Consider the following 21,293-nt stretch of genomic DNA (forward strand, 5'->3'; position numbering starts at 1 on the left):
CTCATCTAATTCTCGCAAAACCCCAAGAGGCAGGTATTATCACCATTTTGCAGAAATGGAAACAGGCACAGAGAGGTGAAGTGATATGCCCCAGGTCACACAACTAGTTAAGAAGCAGAGAGGGGATTTGAACCCACTCCAAAACCCATATTACCCCTATTTTGTCCCATCCTCCACCTTCAAGATTTCAGTTCCCCTCTATGTCCTCACCTCCTTCTCTTCTTCCTGGTGGATTTCTTCTTTTTCTTCTTCCCCCTGGAGGATGGCGGTGGTGTCAAGTCTTTGTCACGAGAGGCACTGTGGGGAACAGAGTTGGACATTAGAGGAACCAGAGTTCCCCAACCCTACATCCAGGTCTGTTGCAGCCAAGGAAGGACCCAGTTCCTTGGAGGATCAAGGACCCACAGCAAATGCCCAATTACCATCTCATGGCTGATTTGGTCACCCTTCAGATTAAGTGCTTCAAATAAAGACTTAATGCCAACCTAATGAGACAGACGTTGTACGTTACCCAAACACCAATTGATTATTTAAACCAGAGTTATAGAGGTTAACTACTCCATAATAGATTTATTATTGAATTTGCAAATGGCTCACCTTGGTAAATAAATCACTTTTTAAATAATTAATCTACAGTTCAGTTCACTCCCTCCCCAACACATTGTGTCTGTAGTTCCTGCTGGAAATTTAATAGGAGGCTGAAGGTATGTTAAGCAGCAGCTGATTATTAAAAGTATATTTGCCGAGGTCCAACGTAATGAGATACATATCTTATATAGTCTCACAGAACCTCAAAAACCTCTGCTCTTCAAGAATAATTATTTCCTGTTCAATTAAATTCAAATGCTCAGGCTATAGTTAAATGAAGTCAAGTTATCTCCTTTTCTAATTGGGGCAGGCTCCAAGGATATTTTTAAATGTTATCCCATGGCAAAGAGAGATGGTTTGGAATGAAAAACTGCTTGGGAATTGAAACATGCTAACCCAATTGAACCTCACCAGGAAACCATAATATTAATAATAATATCATTGTCATAGTTTTAGTAGTAATACAACTAGCATTTATGCACTTATTATGTGCCAAGTGTTTATATATTCCGATACACACAAAAACACTTTGAGGGTGGTATGATTTTTATTGTCTCATTTTACAGGTGAAGAAGCTGAGACTCAGAAAGTTGAATTAACTCATCTATGGCCAGACAATTAAAAAGCATCCAAGCTGGGATTTCAATTGAGGCCTGTGTGATTCTTACCCTGAAAGCTTTCCCACAAAACCAGCTGCCATCTCAAACTTGTTTGTGTGGCCAATTGCTTGAAAATTATCCAACTCTTTACAAAGCATCATAAAATACTGCTATATTTAATTCCATTTTAAGAATCTGGATCATTATGATTAGTAGAAAGAATGATGAAGTGATTAGAATATATGTTAAGGCTTCTGTATCTCTAATAAATAAAAATCATATAGTTATAGCAATAGTATTTTCAAGAGAGTCACTTTTAGCAGGTTAAAAATAAATATCTTGCCCTTTCTGTCCATGGACGCTGCAGAGAAAGCATCATTAAAGTCTTCCCTGCCGTTGTGTCTAAGTCAGAGTCTCCTAAAGAGCCTGAACAGCTGCAGAAGCTCTTCTTTGGAGGGTTGAGCTTTGAAACGAGTGGTGAGAGTCTCAGGAGCCATTCTGAGCAATGGGGAATGCTAATGGACTGTGTGGTAATGAGAGATCCAAACGCCAAGTGCTGCAGGGGCTTTGGGTTTGTCACATATGCCACTGTGGAGGAGGTGGATGCAGCCATGAATGCAGGACCATACAAGGTGGATGGAAGAGTCGTGGAACCAAAGAAGGCTGTCTCAAGAGAGGCTTCTCCCAGACCAGATGCCCACTTAACTGTGAAGAAAATCTTTATTGGGTGATATTAAAGAAAACACTGAAGAACATCACCTGAGAGATTACTTTGAACAGCACGGGAAAATTGAAGTGAGCGAAATCATGACTGGCCAAGGCAGCGGCAGGAAGAGGGGCTTTGCTTTTGTGACCTTCAATGACCATGACTCCGTGGATAAGATTGTCATTCAGAAATACCATACTGTGAATGGCCACAAGTGTGAAATAAGGAAAGCCCTGTCAAAGCAAGAGATGGCTGGTGCTTCATTCAGCCAAAGAGGTCAAAGTGGTTCTGGAAACTTTGGTGGTGGTCACGGAAGTGGTTTTGGTGGGAATGACAACTTTGGTTGTGGAGGAAACTTCAGTGATCGTGGTGGCTTTGGTGGCAGCTGTGGTGGTGGTAGATATGGTGGCAGGGGGGATGGCTATAATGGATTTGGTAATGATGGGAGCAATTTTGGAGGTGGTGGAAGCTACAATGATTTTGGCGATCACAACAATCAGTTTTCACAGTTTGGACCCATGAAGGGAGGAAAGTTTGGAGGCAGAAGATTTGGCCCTGATGGTGGTGGGGGACAATACACTGTCAAACCACTAAATCAAGGTGGCTATGGTGGCTCCAGCAGCAGCGGTAGCTATGGCAGTGGCAGGAGGTTTTAATTAACTTCCCAGAAACAAAAGCTTAGTAGGAGAGGAGAGCCAGAGAAGTGACAGGGAAGCTACAGGTTACAACAGATTTGTGAACTCAGCCAAGCACAGTGGTGGCAGGGCCTAGCTGCTACAAAGAAGACATGTTTTAGATAATACGCATGTGTATGGGCAAAAAAACTCAAGGACTGTATTTGTGACTAATTGTACAAGTTATTTTAGTTTCTGTTCTGTGGAAAGTGTAAAGCATTTCAACAAAGGGTTTTAATGTAGAATTTTTTTTTTTGTACCCATGCTGTTGATTGCTAAATGTAATAGTCTGATCATGACGTTGAATGAAGGTGTCTTTTAAAAAATAAATAGATAAAAATAAATAAATATCTTACATGTTATTAATGCTTACATGTTATAAAGCATAAAGCACAGTACACATATCCAGAAAGCAAACAGGCTGCTTGCATAAATGTGAGCCACTTCCAGATTTTTTTCTCCAAAAAGTGCTTGATACAGCAAGAGCCTAATAAATACTTGTTGAGTGACCAAATGAGAGATGAATGGATGAAACAATTTAGCTACTTGTTAAATCATCTTGTTGCATATAGACACTTCCATTGCAACAGCTGCCAGGTATTTGAAGGGAAAAAAATTAAGGGAGACATAATGAAGAAAAAAATCCTTTAAAAGTGTGTCTTATAAAATGGGGAAAGGTCCCACGGTTTCAGTCAATTTCTCTAGCTTCTGGAACCCCAAGTTCTCAGGGGAACAGGGTTTGGGAACTACTGTCCTAGACTCAGATTTAAGTAATGGGGTAAAACCATGAAAGCCCTTGATTTGGATAGACTTGAGGTCTGTGAGGTGGGGATAATCAGCCCCCTCATTGAATCCTAAATGCCTTTACCCAGGTAGGTCTCATTTCTTCTACTCCTTTCTTTCCCCTGTGCCAGTTCTCCTCGTGTACCATCCCGGAGGGGCTGGAAGGGGCAGAATAGTGATAAAGTACACTGTGGTTATGTGTTCAGGGGTTAAGTATGCTGTGGTTACATATACACTGGTTAAGTACAGTGATTAAGTATGCAGCAGCTAAATTTGCAGCGATTAAGTATGAAGTGGGTACACGTGTAGCAATTAAGTGCGTAGTGGTTAAATATGCAGACATTAAGTACACACGGGTGAAATATGCAAAGGTTAAGTACATGGTAGTTCAGATCTCAGTGGCTATGTATACAGTGGTTAAATATAGTGATTAGGTATGCAGTGGCTACATGTGTAGTGGTTAAATCTGCAGTGGTTAAGTACACACTGGTAAACGATGTGACGTTAAGTATGCAGTGGTTAAGTGCTCAATATTTACTTATACAGTGGTTAAACATATAGCGATTAAGTACGCAGTGGTTACATATACAGTGGTTCAATATGCACAGGTTAAATATGTGGTAGTTAAGTATGCAGCAGCGAGAAATGCTGGCTCTGGAAACAGACACATCTGGACTTTAAGTCCAGCTGTATGACTTTCTAGCTCAAGGGCCTCTCTGAGTCTCATTTCATCATCTACAAGATGGGAATAAAACATGGTACCTGTGTCATAAATTTGTTGTCAGGAGTAAAGGAGCTGACTTACGTAATGTGCCCAAAGTCAGTTCACAGTAAAAGAGGCTTCTGCTATTATAATTATTATGACTTTTGTCATCACTATTATTTTTATTACCATCATTATTGTGGCTTTTATCATGTTAGAGTCAGTCACAGAGAGAAGAAGGGGGCAAGAGGCCCAGACACTATATAATTGAGTTGGCAACACGGCATCATTTTCTCTTCCGTCTCCATGAGACTAACATTTTTTGAGGATCTCCTGTGTTCTGGGCCCACTGCCGTGATTTGTACATGCCTGATCTAATTTAATCCTCACCTTGATCTTGAGGATTAGGTCTCAATATTCCCATTTTATAGTTGTGAATACTGAGGCCCAGAGAGGAAAAGGAGCTCGCCCAAGGCCACTCAGTTAGTAAGTGGTGGGGTCAGATTTGAACACAAGGCTCTACAACATACATACTCCCCTTTGGCCATGAGGGAAATGATGTTTTTAAAGCGTGGAAATTCCCTTCCTTTCCCCTTCTCTCTCCATCTCCTTCTGCCTCTCATGGAAGCAACTTTCTTCCTGTTTTCTGGAGAGAATTCTTCAGATCTGATGTTGAACTTCACTTATAGCCAGGATGGCAGGCTGGGTGGAGGGGTGGACTTCATCCGTGAAAGCTACTCCGGCTTCCTAAGACACTTCTTCAAAATTCAGTAACCATGTCTCCTAGAATCAGGGTTCTTAACTAGGGGTGCATGTTTGTCAGGCTCAGGGGTCTATGAACCTTCTGAAATGGTACACAGAATTTTCGAAGTGTCCTTAGAGTGTATACATTTTTCCTGAAGACAGCACTCATAGATTCCATCTGATTCTCAAGTGGGTGCTCAATATGGCTTAGGATCTCTACCTTAGTAAACTGAGAACTCCAGGATGTACAGGTAGAATTTGGACCAGGGTCAGGGATCCTCAGGCTAATCTTGGCCCTGCTATCAACCGGCCTCAGTTTCCCCATCTATAAAATGGCCTTACCATTCTCTGATTCAAGATAAGGAGGCTGGGGTTGTATCTAGGGAGTTTAACTGAGAAGGACACCGGATTCATTTTCCACCTGTTACTGGGACTTGGATCCAGACCATGGCAGTAAGAGAGTGGTGTGTTAACAACAGAGAAGGGATTAGGCTTTAATCCAGTGGTAAAGCTGAATTATCAAGATGATGCTGTAAAAGTATTCAGATTCTCTCTCTTTTTTTTTCTAGAAAATGTAATTTTATTAATACTATTTTCTACATTCTAGGACGTTGTTGTGGAACAGTTGGGAGGGAGGGGAAGGGGGAAAGGGGAAGGAAATGTGATGGAAGAATTATCAAGATGATGCTGTAAAAGTATTCAGATTCTCTCTCTTTTTTTTTCTAGAAAATGTAATTTTATTAATACTATTTTCTACATTCTAGGATGTTGTTGTGGAACAGTTGGGAGGGAGGGGAAGGGGGAAAGGGGAAGGAAATGTGATGGAAGAAGGAGGAAGGAGGAGGGGTGGGATTGAGGCCTGTGGCACCCCCCACTTTCCCCCAGGGGAGGCCAGGGGGGCTTCTAGTGGTGGCTTGGAGGCCAAAGACAGACTGCGCTCTTGAGTATATGGTACAAAAGTGAAAACAGAAGACAGAGGATAGATTGGCTTTTTCATTAGCACCAACAGGATAATGTGACAGGTTTTAGTGTAGGATTTGGGATCAGAGAGACTGGAGTTCAAAACTTCACTCTGCCATTCACTGCTTGCCATATTTTGGGCAAGCCACTTTACTTCTCTGAGCTTAGGTAAAATGCCATATCTTCAGGTGCTAGCACTACATTTATCATGTAGTAGTACTCAAAAAGCACTGCGTGAATAACTGACTTAAAGAATGAATGCAAAGATCTAGAACTCAGGAGACAGGTCTAAGCTAAAATTATGATTTGGGAGTCAGTGGCTCATTAAAATGGGGAGGAAGTCTATCATTTAAGGTGAGAATCAGCAAACCTTCTATGGCCAATGGGCCAAGTCTAGCCTGCCTCCTCTTTTTATAAATAAAGTTTTATCAGAACACAGCTATGCCTATTTGTTTGCATAATATCTATGGCTGTTTTTGTGCTACGATGGCAGCATTGAGTTGCTGTTACAGAAACCACTGGGTCGACATACTTAAAATATTTACTGTCCAGTCCTCTACAGAGAAAATTTACTGACCCCTGATTTAAGGGTCTGAGAGAGGAACTTGCAAAAGAGAGGAGGGAGAAGTGGCCAGAGAGGCTAACTTCATTTCTGGATCCTCAACTTGAACCTCCCCATTAGACTGAAGTGAGGAAGAGGGCAGTATCTCACCTGTGTGCTCTGGCAGGACCCAGCTCCTGGCAGGCCTTGTCTCTCTCCCAGTTATTGGTGCCCAAGGCCTCAGTGGCCAGATGCTGACCCAGTTTTTCTGAGGGCCCATCCTGAGCTGGGACCACAGGGCTGCTCTGGGGCTCTGACCTACAGGGGAAGAAATAAGAACACAAAAGTATTAGGATATACATAGATACTTAAGGTTCATAAAATATTCAGGAACTTCCTAATATTTCCCAACTTCCCTTGCAGTCAGGTTGAGTCCATGAGATTATCTTTGGCTGATGGTCTCTGAGTGGGAATGACCATCATTTCCAGTTCAAGGCAGTCAGGATCTGTGAGCCTGACCCAGCTCTTTCTTCCTCTGTTGCAGTGACTTTGGAGGCCACATGTTCTGAAAGATGAGGCTACTCGATGGAGAAGAGATGCCTGAACCACATCAGACTTTGTAAGAGAGAAATAAACCTTAATGAGGTTAAGCCACTCAGATTTAGGTGTCTTTTTGTTAATGCAGCAAAGCCTCGCCTATCCCTAAATCACAGGGAGATGCTGGAAAGCAGCACTTCACTTCTTTTCTCAAGATAAAATTGGAAGCCAAAGCATGACAGTATTAGTTGAAATTCTTTGCCATTTCTATTACATTTCTCTGCCTTATCTGTATATGGAAGACATATACCTATATTCAATAGGAATTTAGTAGCTATAGGACCTGGGGCCCATCACTTAAAATCTCTGAATCATAGTTTCCTCAATTATAAAATAGGGAATAATATCTGTCCATGTACTGTTGGGTTGTTGTGAAGATAAAGTGAGATAATGTATGCAAACAGACAGGCCTAAAAAGTGCTGTTTTCCTTTGCTTTTACTTCCTTGTGAACCATACCACCAATCTGGTATCCTTAACAGGTACAAGGTCACTTGGGTTAACAGGCTACTTGGGTTAACAGTTCCCATGAAGGCCTGAAGTCCCCTCCTCTGCCACTAACATAAGCTCCGATTATACTGGGGAGTCACCTATGAGTCCCACCTCTTTATCTGAGTCCCAGAGAGAGAAAAGAAGTTGCCTAATAATTCAGCCTTTGAAGAGACTGTCACTCAAATTCCTGGCTCCTAAGTGGGAGGAGTCAGGACTTTGAGAGTCACAGGTGTACTTGACACCACCCATTGAGCACCCCTCCCTGCTCACCCTGCCTTCAGACCCCAGGACAAGCATTGATTAAAGGCATTAGCATTTCTTATGCACGAGTCTCTTGCAGCCTGTGCATCAAAATTTGTTTTATGACTCAGGATTAATGCATTTGATAAGCCTCTGGCTCTTTAGCGTTGCCAGGAGAGCAGGCCAAGTCCAGTCAATATTGAAGGAAAGGCAGCAAAACACATCCATCTCTGTCAGCTGCTTATTGGTGCATCTTTAGAAGCAGAACTGGGAGATACTGCAAGCCCAGGAAGGACGGAGATTCTAACGCTCAGCCCTCCTCACTGCCAACCCCATGCTTCCCGAACTCCCTTCCATCTTACTCAGCCTCAGTTTTCCCTGAGCCTCCCTGCCCCACTTCTCCTACTATGAGGTTTCCATTTTCATGCCTTTGCTCCTGTCCATCTGTCCACGTGCAATGCTGTCCTGGCTCCTATTGAACAAATCAAAGCTTGCAATGTCTATCCAGACACTGACAAGGCTTGCTTCCTCCCATACTCATCCTGGCCAAGGCCAACCTTCATTCATTCACCCCCATTCCCTGAATGTCTACAATGTTTCCAGGCCAGTTCCAGGTGTGGTGATACAGTGGACAAGACAGAGACGTCCCCTGTCATCATGGAGTTTACATTCTAGATGGGGAAGCAGATCATAAACACACAAGCAAGTAGAAATATGGCCTGTCAAATGGTAATAAATTATGATGAGACTAGAGTGGCATGCAGGGCTAGGAAATGGGAGGGGGTGGCTGATGTTTTGTACACAGTAATCAAGGAAGGTGTTTCTGAGGGGTAACAATGGAGTGAAGACTTTAAGGCCTAGGGACTAACCTTGAAGTTCAGGTGGTTTAAAATGAGTTCACAGATTCCTTGACACTCCTACTATCAAAAGATGGAACTTAATTTCTTTTCCTTTGGATATTGGATGAGCTTAGTGACTCACCTCTAATGAATAGAATGTGGTAGAAGTGGTAGTGAGTGATTTTCAAGACTAGGTCACAAAAGGCAGCTTTGTCTTGCTCTCTTGGATTGATCACTCTGGGTGGAACCAGCTGCCATGTTATGAGGACACTCAAGCAGCCCCATGGAGAGGTCCACATGGCAAGGAACTGAAGCATCATGCTAGCAGCCAGCGCCCACTTGCCAGACATGTGAGTTAGCCACCTTGAAAGTGGGTCCTCCAGCTCCAGTCAAGCCTTCAGATGAGACTACAGACCTGGCTGACATCTGACCACAATCCATGGGAGATGTTTAGCCAGAACCACCCAGCCAAATTCCTGATACACAGAAACTGTAAAACATAATTACTTTATTCTTGATTTAAGCCACAAATATTTGGGGTAGTTTGCTGTGCAGTAGTATATAACTTCTACACAGGTATCTGTGGGAAGTGGGAGGTGGGAAGGAATAGCAAGTTCAAAGACCCTTGCCATATATAAGGACAAAAAGAAAGCACTGGAATGGTAAGAGATGAGATAAGAGATCAGGTCTTTGCAGGTTGTGGGAAGACCTTTGGGTTCTACGTAGCTGAGATGGGAAGCCTATTGAACAAAGAGTCATAGTCTGGCTTACATTTGAGAAGAATCACTCTACTAGACTGAAGGAAGAAAAGGGCAGAGACAGGAAGACTGCTGCAATATCCAGGCTCAGATCAGTGTAGTAGCAATGGGGGTGATGAGATGTGGTCAGACTTTAACAATTTTTGAAAGTAGTACTAACATCATTTGCTGCTGATTAAATGTGGGAAGTAAGAGAGTCAGCCAAGGGGAGGAGTCAAAGATGACTCCAAGGTTTTGAGCCTGAGCAGAAAGGATGGAGTAGTCATTAATGAGATGGAAAAAAGATGGTGTAGGGACCAACCTTATGGGCAGATCCCTTTTCTAGGATATTATAACCTTTGCTATCCTTACTATAGCTCTTAGTAATATGTGTTATTGTCATTTAATTGTCTTCTTTCACACTAGATGGTGAGCTCCCTGAGAGCAGGACCATGTTTTAATGTCCCAGAGCCTGCTGCTTAGTAAACACTCAGCAATATTTGCTCAATGAATAAACGAAAGAGCAAATGCACTGGCCAAAGAGAGCATTTGTTTCAAAAAGTTAGAACAGGCTTTTGAGATGCTTTGGACAAATCCCTTCCTGTTGCAGTTGGTGGGGATGGATGCCCAGAGAGGGCACATAGACCAGCTAATGCTTCCATCTGTATGGACTGTTCAGTCAATTTCTTCTCTATTCTACCTGATATTTGTCTTGGAAAAGTTATCAGTGAGCTTATCAACTTGTATGTATTACCCAGCAGAGCCTTCACTTGGAGAAACAAAAAAATGGAATTTTGGACTCTCTGGGATATTATAGGAAAACAAGACACAAATCTAGACCAGAGGCCATCTCATGACAGGCAAAAATTGAGAGTTGATGTGAGGCATTTGGCAGTGAATAGACACATGGTGAGTAGTGCTGGTGTTGGGTGGAGGGTCTTAGTGACGTGTCCAGTGGAGGGGATAGAGGCAAATGTGTTATTCAAAGTGTAGGAAATCCTGGCAGATGTCACTGCCAGAGCACTGGGGCACAAGTCTTAGGGTGAGAACATCTCACCCATCATTGCCAGCAGTGGAGGTCAGAATCAGCGATAGGGAAATCTGGCAATGGAGGAAAGATATAACGTACTTGTGGAAATCTATGTAACTTTATACTCCTTGAAGAGATAGATTGTTCTCTTTCTCTAATAATATTGGTTTCACCTTTCTGGGATTGGGTACCCCACCTGGGATTTGGCAATAAAACAAACAGAAATATAATTAATTCTACCAGACAGACAGGAAGTGCTAAAGGGAAGAAGGAAATCCTCTGTAATATAACACTTAAGATCTTTTTTTTGAGATATTTTAACTCTTTGCTTCTCAGCTTTCTTAAAGCTGAAAGAGACTCGGGGAGCATGTCATCCAGGGTTTCTCAAGCCTGGCGCAGTATTAGATGCCCCCCAAAGCCCTTTTCAAAATACAGATTCCTAGGTCCCTTCCTAGCTAAAATAAGTCAGAGTCTCAAAGGGGCGAAACTTGGGAGTCTGCCATCTTAAGGGAACATCCCAGGTAATTCAGCTTCTTACTGACTCAAGAATAAAATACAAAGTGATTCCTAGGACTAAAAGGCTTTGCTTGATGTGGCTTCTGCCCCACTTTTAACCCCATGTCCTACTCCTCTCTCTGTCCCTTACACTGCTTTATCCACATGGCCTTCTTGCTGTTCCTTAAACGAGTCACCCATTTTCCTGCCTCAGGGTCTTTGCTTTGCTGTTGCCTCCACCTGGCATGCTGTTCCTCTAGCTCCTTGAGTGCACAGCTCCTCATTCAAACGTCACCTTTTCAGCAAGGCCCTCCCAGACCCCTCTTTACCTGTGATGGGAATCACAGTAGCCTGCTATGTCTTTCTTCATAACCACAGTTACTATTTGAAAGGGTCATTTTATATATTTATTTGTCAACTGTTTGTCTTCTGGACTAGAATGTAAGCTTCATAAGAGGGGGAATAAACCTCTTTTCTCACCACCAAATCCCCATTATTTTTGCTTAATAAATGTTTGTTGAATGAATGAATGAATCAATAAATGAATTCTGATGATAGATACTGTGTGGGAACCACATATCAGATTCAACCTCTTCTTACAAATAAACAAACAGAGGTCCAGGGAAGAGGACCAGTCCAAGGTCACTTTGCACTTCAGTGGAATCAGACCTCTGCAATGATCCCTCTCCTCTAAACCTCCACGCATCTCCCTTCCCCGCCTCCAGCTTTGCATCCTTGCAGGGCTTTAAAAATTCTGTGTTCCATCTTTGCTAAGGAGTACCAGCAGCTGCCTCATTTTCACCACATAGCCCTTTGATATTGCATTAAAAAAATACTTAAAAGAAAGTCAAGATCTTCAGGGGACAGCTAAAACAGTGGAGTCAAGGGCCAGCACACTCCACTTCACAGAGGGAGGGAGGGAGCCACGAGCGCTGAATTCCCCAAGGCCTTCCCACTCCGCTCCTGCTAATCAGCAACCTGGAGCTTAGATGCTGCTCTCTGTAGTCATGGCAACTGGCAGATTCCAAGCCTTCGATAAGAGTCAGGGCTGAACTTTCTGCAAGACTCTCGAAGATGCCTAGCTCCCTAGCTGTTTCCCTGCCTCCCCCATCAAAGCATCTGCTCACAGGCTGATCTGGCCATTGCTCCCATCAAAGTGTTCATTCGGCCCAGGTTTGGGCACAGATCCCCATGCCCCAAGCACTAGATTGAGTTCAACACTGTTTTGGGAATCAGAGACAAACAGTGTTGGAGCAGGAAGGGCCCCAGTTCCAGCTCACTTCTGTGCAGAGAGGGGAAACAGGCCCTGAGAGGCAAGCAGACTTGCCCAAGGCCACACAGTGACTCACATCAGAACTGTGGCCTTTTGACTCCCCAGTCCAGTGCTCTTTCCACGTCACTTGATCATAAGGGTAGCTAGCATGTATCAAGCACCTACTGTGTGCCAGCACTTCTCACACATCCTTTTACTGAAGCTTCCAAAGAGACCTATGAGCAGGCATTGTTATCCCCACTATGCAGATGGAGAAACTGAGACCCAGAGATATTACATGGCAAGAACACCAGCTGTTCTGCCTGTGTACAAGAATCAACTGAGAAGAAAGGAGAGGAATCTGGAAAACACTTTGAAAATGTAAGAGAGTGATAAGTGAGGGCAGAGGGTGAATCGTAGTAATTTCCCTGTAAGACAGAGACTAGCCTTATGTGTTTGGAGAGGATCTATATCTCAAGATTTGGCCTGAATCTTATATTTCACAAACAGAAATGGCTCTTGGCCATTAGATTGGGGGCCTCCCTGACACTAATTGCCTCCATCCCACTAATAGCTTCTCTTGTGTGTAGGGCAATTTCTAATCCAGTGTCTCAACTGATGCTGACAACTCTCTGTAAGATGTGCAGAGTGGTCAGCCTACCTCCCTTGCATAGCTGAAGACATTGAAACCTGGAGTGGCAAAGGGACTTGCTTCCCATCCAAAGCTCATGCCCCAGGTACTTGTTCTATACTTATCCCCAGAACTGAGAATGATCCATCCTTGTCCCTACCCTTAACCAGACACCCACAACTTGCTGCTTTGGTAGAGATTGAAGGCCCGGATTCTCATGCTTGTGAGTTTACCAGAAAGCCCAAGACTCATCATGGGGATGACCTAGCCCAGGGACAAGATGGATTTAACCGAAGTGTGCCTTGGCTCCTGAGACTTCCCTCTGGGTTACATTAATATCCTGGACTGAGGTCTTGGCACTCCAAATCCTTTTCAAGGTTAATCTAGTTAATTAAGCCTGGTTGGAGGTAATCTGCAGGAGCCGTTACCCTTTGAGCTTTGCTGTCCAGATTGGAAAAAGCATCAGAGCTTGGGGGAAGACTGGTAATTCCAGAGAGCTGCTGTGGGAGATATCATTTGGATGTGAGGGCAGTAATGCTCATTTTAGTAGAAACTGAATGAAAACAAGAGGAAGTTTTGTGAGGCTGGCATTTTCTTTATTATTTCATTTATTATTCGGCTGTTGTTTACTGTACATCGACTTAGCATCAGATATCAAGGACCCTGAAGTAACTAAGATGTGGTCTCTGCCCTTAAGGAGTTTTCTATCAAGGACCCTGAAGTAACTAAGATGTGGTCTCTGCCCTTAAGGAGTTTTCACCCAAAAAAGGGAGACAGATCCTAAACTGAAAATTACAATGTGGCTATAGTAAGTTCTCTGTTAGAGAGAAGCTTAGGGGGCCATGGAACCACAGAGAGAGCACCTAACCTAGCTTGGGGAATGTGGGCAGGTGGCCATGGAATGATGGATGGAAACTGGCCAACAGAGTGAAGCAAAAAGAATTAGCATGTGCAAAGGCACCAAGACACAGCAGTGCATCTTCACATAACTGCAGAGGATGCAGTTAAGTTAGATAAGTTAGACAGTTGGGGTGAAGAATGGAAGGCAAGAATTGAGACGAGAGGAAGACACAGGCTGGATCTTTCAGGGCCATGAAGATAGGTGCTCCTCGAGCCTTAATGTGTACATGAACCAGCTGGGATCTTGTTAGAAGGCAGATGCTGATTCAGTAGGTCTGGGTGAGGGCCTGACCTTCTGCATTTCTAACAAATTCCCAGGTGATGCTGCTGCTCTGTGGACCACTTTGAGTAACCAGACTTTAGATTCTCCAAAGGATTTGGACTTGATCCTGAGCACTGACCTACACAGACAAGCACAGCCCTCTATCATACTCCCTCTTCACACAACTTATGAGAATGGTTTAGCTCAGTTCTCAGGGCTGAGAGCAAGTGTGTGTGTGTGAACATGTGTATGTGTGTGTGTGAATGTGTGGCAAACACTCTCATATATCAATAATTGCCCGGTTCTCAAGTTCAGGTCAAAGGACAGAAGAGCCATATGGAGAAAAAACAGCTCAGCATTTCTTGCTCAGCTCAGTCAAGTAGGTCAGGCTCCCAACCTGCTGGGTTTTGAACTCTCATCAAAGAACACATCCATTCTCTGCCCTCCAATCAGTCCCCATCCCATCCAGTCATTTCTCCATCCGCAGGCTGGCCTATCAATTGCCTATTTGACTAGTGAGGGATCAAACTGCTGAGAAGAGGATTGGATTTGACTGTTGGGACTGCCTAAAGTGCAGGCTGTCCCCAACTTGGAAATAGGCTAAGTTCTAAAACGCGTGGTATGCCACTTGAACAGGTTGAGAAAGGTAGTGAGTTGATGCTGGGAAAGTGCACAGGTCCTGGAGTCCTACTAGCCTGAGTTCAAGGCCCGATTCTGCTAAGCTTTCATCGTGGACAAGAAGGACAAGAATAACATCTCTCACTCCAGCCCAGCACCCCTTCAGGACATTTCTATGAGCTGGAATTGCAGACAGGGTTTGGATTTCTCTGTGGAGGGTGAGGTGTCGATTATATTTTCTTGCCATAGGAGGGATTGTGCCAGGTGAGCTTGGGCATCATCACAGCCACTGCTGGAGAAGGAACCAAGCAAGCAAGAGTCTGCTGGGAAGAGGGAAAAAGCTCTCAGCCTAGTAAGACACTCTCAGCCCAAGGCAGGAGGAGCTTTAGTACAAGACCTGGGGGAGTGACAAATGGTTCCAAGAGGTGCTGCCAGGGATTGTTCACTTATTCTTTATTCAGTCACTCATTCAGCAAATATTTATTGAATGCCTACTATGTTCTAGGCACTGGAGACACAACAGGGAATAAGACAGAAGAAACTTCCTATCTGGTGGAGCTTGCATTCTACTGCAGTGGATGGAGAATTGAGGAGAACAAAAAATAAACATAATTAAGTGATAAATATGTAGACTATTAGAAAGTGATTAGTGCTACGGAGAAAAGATAGAGAACAGGATAAGGGAGAGGGAATACAACTGGGAGGGAGGTGCAATTTTAAATGGAGTGATTGGAGAAGTCGTCACTGAGAAGGTGACATTTGAGCAAAAACTTGAAAGTGATGAGGGAGTGAGTCTTGAGCATGCCTGGGAGAACATAATAGGCAGAGGACACAGCCAGCACAAAGGTCCTGAGGCAGGGACATACTAGATGCACTGAAGAATAGCAGTGTAGCTGGAGCTGAATGGGCAAGGAAGAGAAGTAGCGAAGGACCAGATCATGGGAAGTCTGGTGGGCTATTGCAAGAACTTGGTTCTTTCCTCCCAGTGAAATGAGAAGCCATCAGAGGGTTCTGAGCAGAGGAGGGACATGATCTGGCTTAGGTTTTAAATGATCCCTGCTCTGGCATCTTGCTGAGTGTATACAGCAAAGGAGTTGGAATAAATGCAGGAAGACTGGTGAAGAAATGACTACAGTAACCTACACAAGAGAAGATGGTGGCTGGGCATTGCTGCTGTAGTGCTGAGAAGCGGTTGGATTCTGGACATATACTGAAGGTAGGATCAACAGAGTTTTTGCGTGGATTGGATATGGAGTGTGAAAGAGAAGGGTCAGGGATGACTCCAAGGTTTTTGGTTTAAGCACCTGAACAGCTATTGCTGCCAATTACAGAGCTGGGGACAACTGCAGGTGGAGAAGGGTGTTTTGGAAGGGACCTCTGGAGCTCAGTTTTGGACATGCTAGTTTTGAGATACCAATTAGACATCTATGAGAAGATGGCAGGTGGGCAGGTGGATACACGAGCCTGGAGTCCAGAGAAGAGATCAGAGCTGGGAAATACATTTGAGTGATGTTAACATTTAGACAGAATTTAAAGCCAGGAGGCTGGATCTTCTGGAAGTAAGAAGGAGCACCTGGCTAGATAGAGGTGGGAAGCTGGGGACGGAGGTAAGCTCTAATGATATTGTACCAGTGGGTTTTTGGAATAACAAGATAGCTCAATAGAAGTGTCCCAGCCTGGGGGACTGGCTTTTAAAATATATTCTTAAAGTGGTTGACAGCTCCAAATCATTCATTAGATGCAGTGATTCATTTATTGTTTATGCATTCATTAATCCATTTATTCGTCAGCTACTCATTCACTCATCTGCTAAGCATCATTTTACTCCTGGTGGAGGGTCATTTCAAGATGACCCAGATGGGTCCCTTCCTCAAGGCCACAGTTGAGAGGAAGTGATGCAGCAAGTACATAAGAAACTCTCACCCAGAAGTGAAAGTGGCCTGAGAAAGAAGATGTTCTGAGAGAGGAGAAGGCACATTTACCTGGAGGAAGCAAGGCAAGCTGCACAGAGGGGACCAAGTCACTGGTCCAGGAGGGTTGGTAGAGTTTAGACTCATCAGATAGATTCTGCCTGGCCACTCACCAGCTGGGTGACCTTGGGCAAATCCACTGACCTCTCTGGTGAAATCATGAGTTGTGTTCACCTCACAGGGCTGTTGTGAGAATGAAATGAGATGATACGTGTCCCACGCTTCGACAGTATCTGGAACATGGTGGCACTTTAAATACCAGCCACACTTCCCAGGCCACACTGGTCTCTAGCCTCACATGCAAAGCTTGCCTCTGGGGACCCACTCACAACTGATTCTGATTCCTTTCCCCAAACAACCCAAGGCTAAGGGATTCTGGGAGGGAGAGAGGCAGGAGGTTGTAGTGCCCTTGAGTGTACCAGGAGATGCTCCTACACTGGGGCCTTGGCTCCCCCCCACCACGCTAAGTAGCTACTTAAGTACCTGGAAATGACCCTTCCCCATTCTATGCGGTGTCCTAGCTTTTCTTCTCTCAATAGCCCAGGGATGAATTTGTCTGTCTCTGCGCTGTGGTGTCACCCACTGGATCCTTTTATCAGCTAGAACTACAGACAGGGGACTTCGGAGAGAATAGCTCAGTTAGGACTTGTGCTGCTGCAGACACACACACACACACACACACACACACACACACGTGCTGTGGTGTCACCCACTGGATCCTTTTATCAGCTAGAACTACAGACAGGGGACTTCGGAGAGGATAGCTCAGTTAGGACTTGTGCTGCTGCAGACACACACACACACACACACACACACACGCATGTGTGCCTCTGGCACAAGATGCTGAGTTTTGGGAGAAAATTCCTAACAAGCAGGGTAAGCTGTGCTGAGATCTGCAGAGAAGACAGACCAGACAAGCCACAAATCTCAATGGCAGGCAGTGAGCTCCTGAGGTCTGGGCTCGTTAGTTTTAAAATAACATAGCAAGAAGTAAGATAAAGGGCTTCAGAGGGGGAAGCTGTCAGACATCTCGCCTCATATTGTCAGAGCCACCGGAGGGACCCCTTGTCTCTCCTCCCAGGTTACAGAAACTGATATTGCCCCTCAGTCAGTGGCTGTGTTGCCACATCACAGAGTTGGACATTGTCAGAGCTAGGCCAGCCCTTGCAGGATGTTGAGTCCAGGCCTGGAGAAGCCCTGATCCACAGCGGGCAAGCGCTACACTCAAGGAAATTCTGCAAGTTAAGGGCTCAGCAGGGACTGTTGCTTTGTTCTTCTGCAGCTGTAGAGGATGCTGTTGATCAGACCCTAGATCCTTTTTGTTAGACTGCTGGTAGTGCTGGCATGCCTCATTAATGCCCCCTTCCAGAAGGTTATGCCCACCCTTGGAAGGAGGGCAGCCCATAGCCAATGACTAACTGACATAAGTGCACAAAAGACCTGCTCCCTTGCTGCAACTGGGGAACAATTCTGTGGGGCAATTCACACTCTGGAGTTTCCCCGGCATCAGGCTGAGGTTTGACTGCAGCTGAAACTACATCTTTCCTTAACTTTCTTCCCCTCAAGCCGGATACTGTTTGCTCATTCCCTTTGACCTGAGAGCACACCCTCAATAAGTCATGTGCACCCCAGTTCCTGTCTCAGGCTTTATTCCTTGTGAATTCCATCTAAGACATAGACCCAGACCAAGTTTTTCTCTATCAAACTATTAAATGCAAAACAATGGTTAAACACTGTATTGTCTGGAGTCAGACAGACATGCGTTTGAATCTCTGCTCTGCCACTTTCTGGCTGTGTGACCCACAGGAAATTTCCTTTTCCTTTTTTTTTTTAATCAGTTTTTAAAAGTTATGTTTTGTTAAATAAGAATAAATAATTTACCAAGTTTGAGCTGTTCTGTTAACAAAGTAAAAGAAATTTACACCAAATTATTTTTTTAAAAATATATAAATATATTGGGCCAGCCCGCTGCTACAGTGCGCCACTTGGGAAGTGTGGCGGCGCTCCCGCCGAGGGTTCGGATCCCACATACAGACCGGCCGCTCACTGGCTGAGCGAGGTGCGGGCGCAACACCGAGGGTTGCGATCCCGTTGCTGGTCCTGGTCCGGTACGGGCGCGACACTGAGGGTTGCGATCCGTTGCCGGTCACGAAAAAAGACAAAAAGGAAAAAAAAAAAAAAAAAATATATATATATATATATATATTATACAGCATTCTTTTCTATTGAAACAATTGATTATACATATTTGTGGGGTACAGAGTTGAATATCAATGCCTGTGTACAATGTGTGATCACATCAGGATAATTAGCATGCTCATCATTACAAAACGTAATCATTCTTTGTGTCCATTAACCAATCTCTCACTAACCCCCCACCCCCTTTCCCACCTCTAGAAACCACAGTTCTGATATCTACTTCCCACAGGAAGTTATTTAACATCATTGAGCCTCAGTTTTTCCATCTGGGATGGGAAATATTAACGGAAATTAATATTTCTGTCTTTGTGCAGGCTGATCCCTTTGCCCGGAATGCCCTCGCTACACTTCTCTACCAGGAAAATATTAATATTGATATTAATATATTAACTGCCTCATAAGGCAGTTGTGAAATGCTTAGTGCATTTCCCAAACGCATAACAAATGCTCGGTATATGTGACCCGATGATGGTGGTGGTGATAATGACCTTGATGATGACTGCAGGCGGCATGGGGAGGTTGCGCCATACCAAGTCCACCAATCAGCAGAAAGCTCTCAGAAGACTCCGCCTCTGTAACTCCCGCACCAATCATGGGCGAGCTCTCAGATCACACCCTTTCCATTTGCCCGCCTTTGGGCTTATCCCAGAGGCTCCATCCTTTGCTATTCTTCTTCTCTGACAAAGGATTCCCTGTGGGAGAGCTGGAGCTCTGAAAAGAGTAGACGTCTGGCTTTACGTGGAAATAGTCATTTCTCAGTGCCAGCCCAGACGTCCAGCTGTCCCACCTGTAGGAAATGGCTCCTCCACAGTGGTTCTGCGTAAGGAGTTGATGGGAAAGGTCTGTCCCTCCATTGGGACTTTTATCTGCCTTTTAAAAGTCAAACCCATTACCTCAGGATTGTAGTTTTATTAGAAAGCTTTATCTTTATTAGGCAGTCAGCTTCATGATTATCTCCCACAAACTTTGATGGGTTCCCCTTGGCTCCAAGAGGACTTGGGGTGGGGTGGGAGTGTGGGGGTGAGGGGAGGTTGCAGCAGAAACAAACTAGGATATTTCAGAACAGCTCCCTCCCCACCAGGTGGGCAGAGGTTTCTTTAGTCTGCATGGTTTCTTGTTGACAACAGGCAGGGACTCCACAACCAGCAACCACCAGGAGCTTTGGAATCAGGCAGACTTGAGCTCAAAAGCTGGTTCTGCTGTTTTCAAGCTGTGATGGGCAAGTCACTTCGTCTCTCTTCTGCAAAAGAGGATGGTGACAGTGTCCAGCTTGTAGAGATGGTGCACGCCAAGTGCTCAACACCATTCCTGGTGCTGAGTACGCAGTTAATCAGTGCTGTCATCGTAATTGTAATTATTCATCGTAAATAGGCTTTGGGACAGAGTCTCCCAACCTCTGTCTTTGCGCAGGCTGATCCCTCTGCCCAGAGTGCCCTCCCTACCCTTCTCTACCGGGAGAAGCTTCACTCATCCTTCAAGGCTCAGCTCAACTATTGCACCTTCCTTCTCTGAACCCGCACTGCCCTTCCTCCCGTAGGAATAAATTCTTTAATCCACGATGCTCTAGCATCATGTTGTAAATCCCTCCAAGATTTTGCTGCATTACCTTGGGCAAGGTTCCCCATCTATTTAAGCCTCAGCTTTCTCATTTTAAAAATGGGGATAATAATACCTTATGTATTGGGGTGGTTGTGGGAAATATTTATTAAGCTAAGCACAATGTCTTATTATTGTAATTGTAATTGCAATTAGTATTGAAAGAGGCTTGGTAGCTCCAATATGACAAAGAATTTCTGCTTGGTGAGGAGTCCACATGGACTATTTTTTCCCAATCATCTCTGAGGAGGACATGGCTTCCAGTTTGCCTGGAATAGTTGGAGAAGCCTGAAGTCAGGGCACTGGCCGCAATGACCTCTGAAGAGCTCTCCAGTTCCAGGATTTTTGAGAATCAGATTCTTCTTTGGATCTAAGTCATCCCCATTTTTTTGTCTCTTTCTGAACATATTTGGGGGGGTGGCAGAATAGGGCACAGAACCTATCAACACAGCCCATTTTGCTTACAATTTAGGGATGAGAGTTGTAGCCTTCAAACACAACGTGTAAATTCATAGGCATGGGTGTACCAACTTCTTCAACACACTGTCAGAGTAAACGGACCTCAGATTTATTGAGCATCTACTATGTGCTAACCACCTCATCAGACATTTAAAACCCATTATTTTTTTTAAAGTCCCATATTAAGCTCTTGAAGTAGGTACTGTAAGGGTTGTTTTTAGATAAGAAAACAGAGTCTCAGAGAGATGTAGTGACCTGCTTAAGGACACAGAGCCAAGCAAGTGAGGGAGCCCAGAGTTCTCAAGAGACTGTGGCTAGGTATATCTGCTCTCCAGACTGAGCATGGCTCTGCAATGCAGACAGACGATGTCTACAAAGCTTTTGGTGTAATTAGGTCCCTTTCCACTGCTGATCATGTCTTCGCCTTCCCCATGCTGACTGGTGTTCAGTCTTCTCCCTATTTCCTCGCCTGTGCCTGGTTCCTGGCTGCTGTCTGCACAGTCTATTGACCGAGACACTCAATCAATCAGCTAGCTTGCTCTGACAGCTAAAAAACACCCCGTTGACCAATTTTCCCTCCAGCACCTTTCCGAGGACCATGAAACCTCACTAATTTGGAATTTGCAATGATTTCTGACACAGAACCTGCATTTCTCATTCTGGTAAAAAAAAAAAAAAAA

The 21,293-nt window shown here is 44.4% G+C and overlaps 2 protein-coding genes across 2 annotated transcripts in view; one reads left to right on the forward strand and one right to left on the reverse strand.

Moving 5' to 3' along the window:
- Positions 1-210: 210 nt before the first annotated feature.
- The window catches only part of LOC103604412 (serine/arginine repetitive matrix protein 4-like), a gene marked incomplete at its 3' end in the record, with an annotated part of 121,241 nt that continues 100,158 nt past the window's right edge, over positions 211-21,293 (reverse strand). Inside the window, exons 2-3 of the mRNA XM_008588964.1 lie at positions 6,470-6,616; positions 211-297 (exon numbers count right to left, since the gene is read on the reverse strand). Of these exons, the coding sequence (XP_008587186.1) occupies positions 211-297; positions 6,470-6,616 (234 nt within the window). The remainder of the gene's footprint in view (positions 298-6,469; positions 6,617-21,293) is intronic.
- Positions 1,700-2,915, forward strand: LOC103604411 (heterogeneous nuclear ribonucleoprotein A1-like). The gene is given in 2 exon segments (XM_008588963.1): positions 1,700-1,912; positions 1,914-2,915. Coding segments are annotated over 2 exon segments (849 nt in total). The 3' UTR covers positions 2,550-2,915.

The sequence above is a fragment of the Galeopterus variegatus genome, unplaced genomic scaffold, assembly GCF_000696425.1.
Source record: "Galeopterus variegatus unplaced genomic scaffold, G_variegatus-3.0.2 Scaffold5130, whole genome shotgun sequence".
Taxonomy (NCBI): Eukaryota; Metazoa; Chordata; class Mammalia; order Dermoptera; family Cynocephalidae; genus Galeopterus; species Galeopterus variegatus.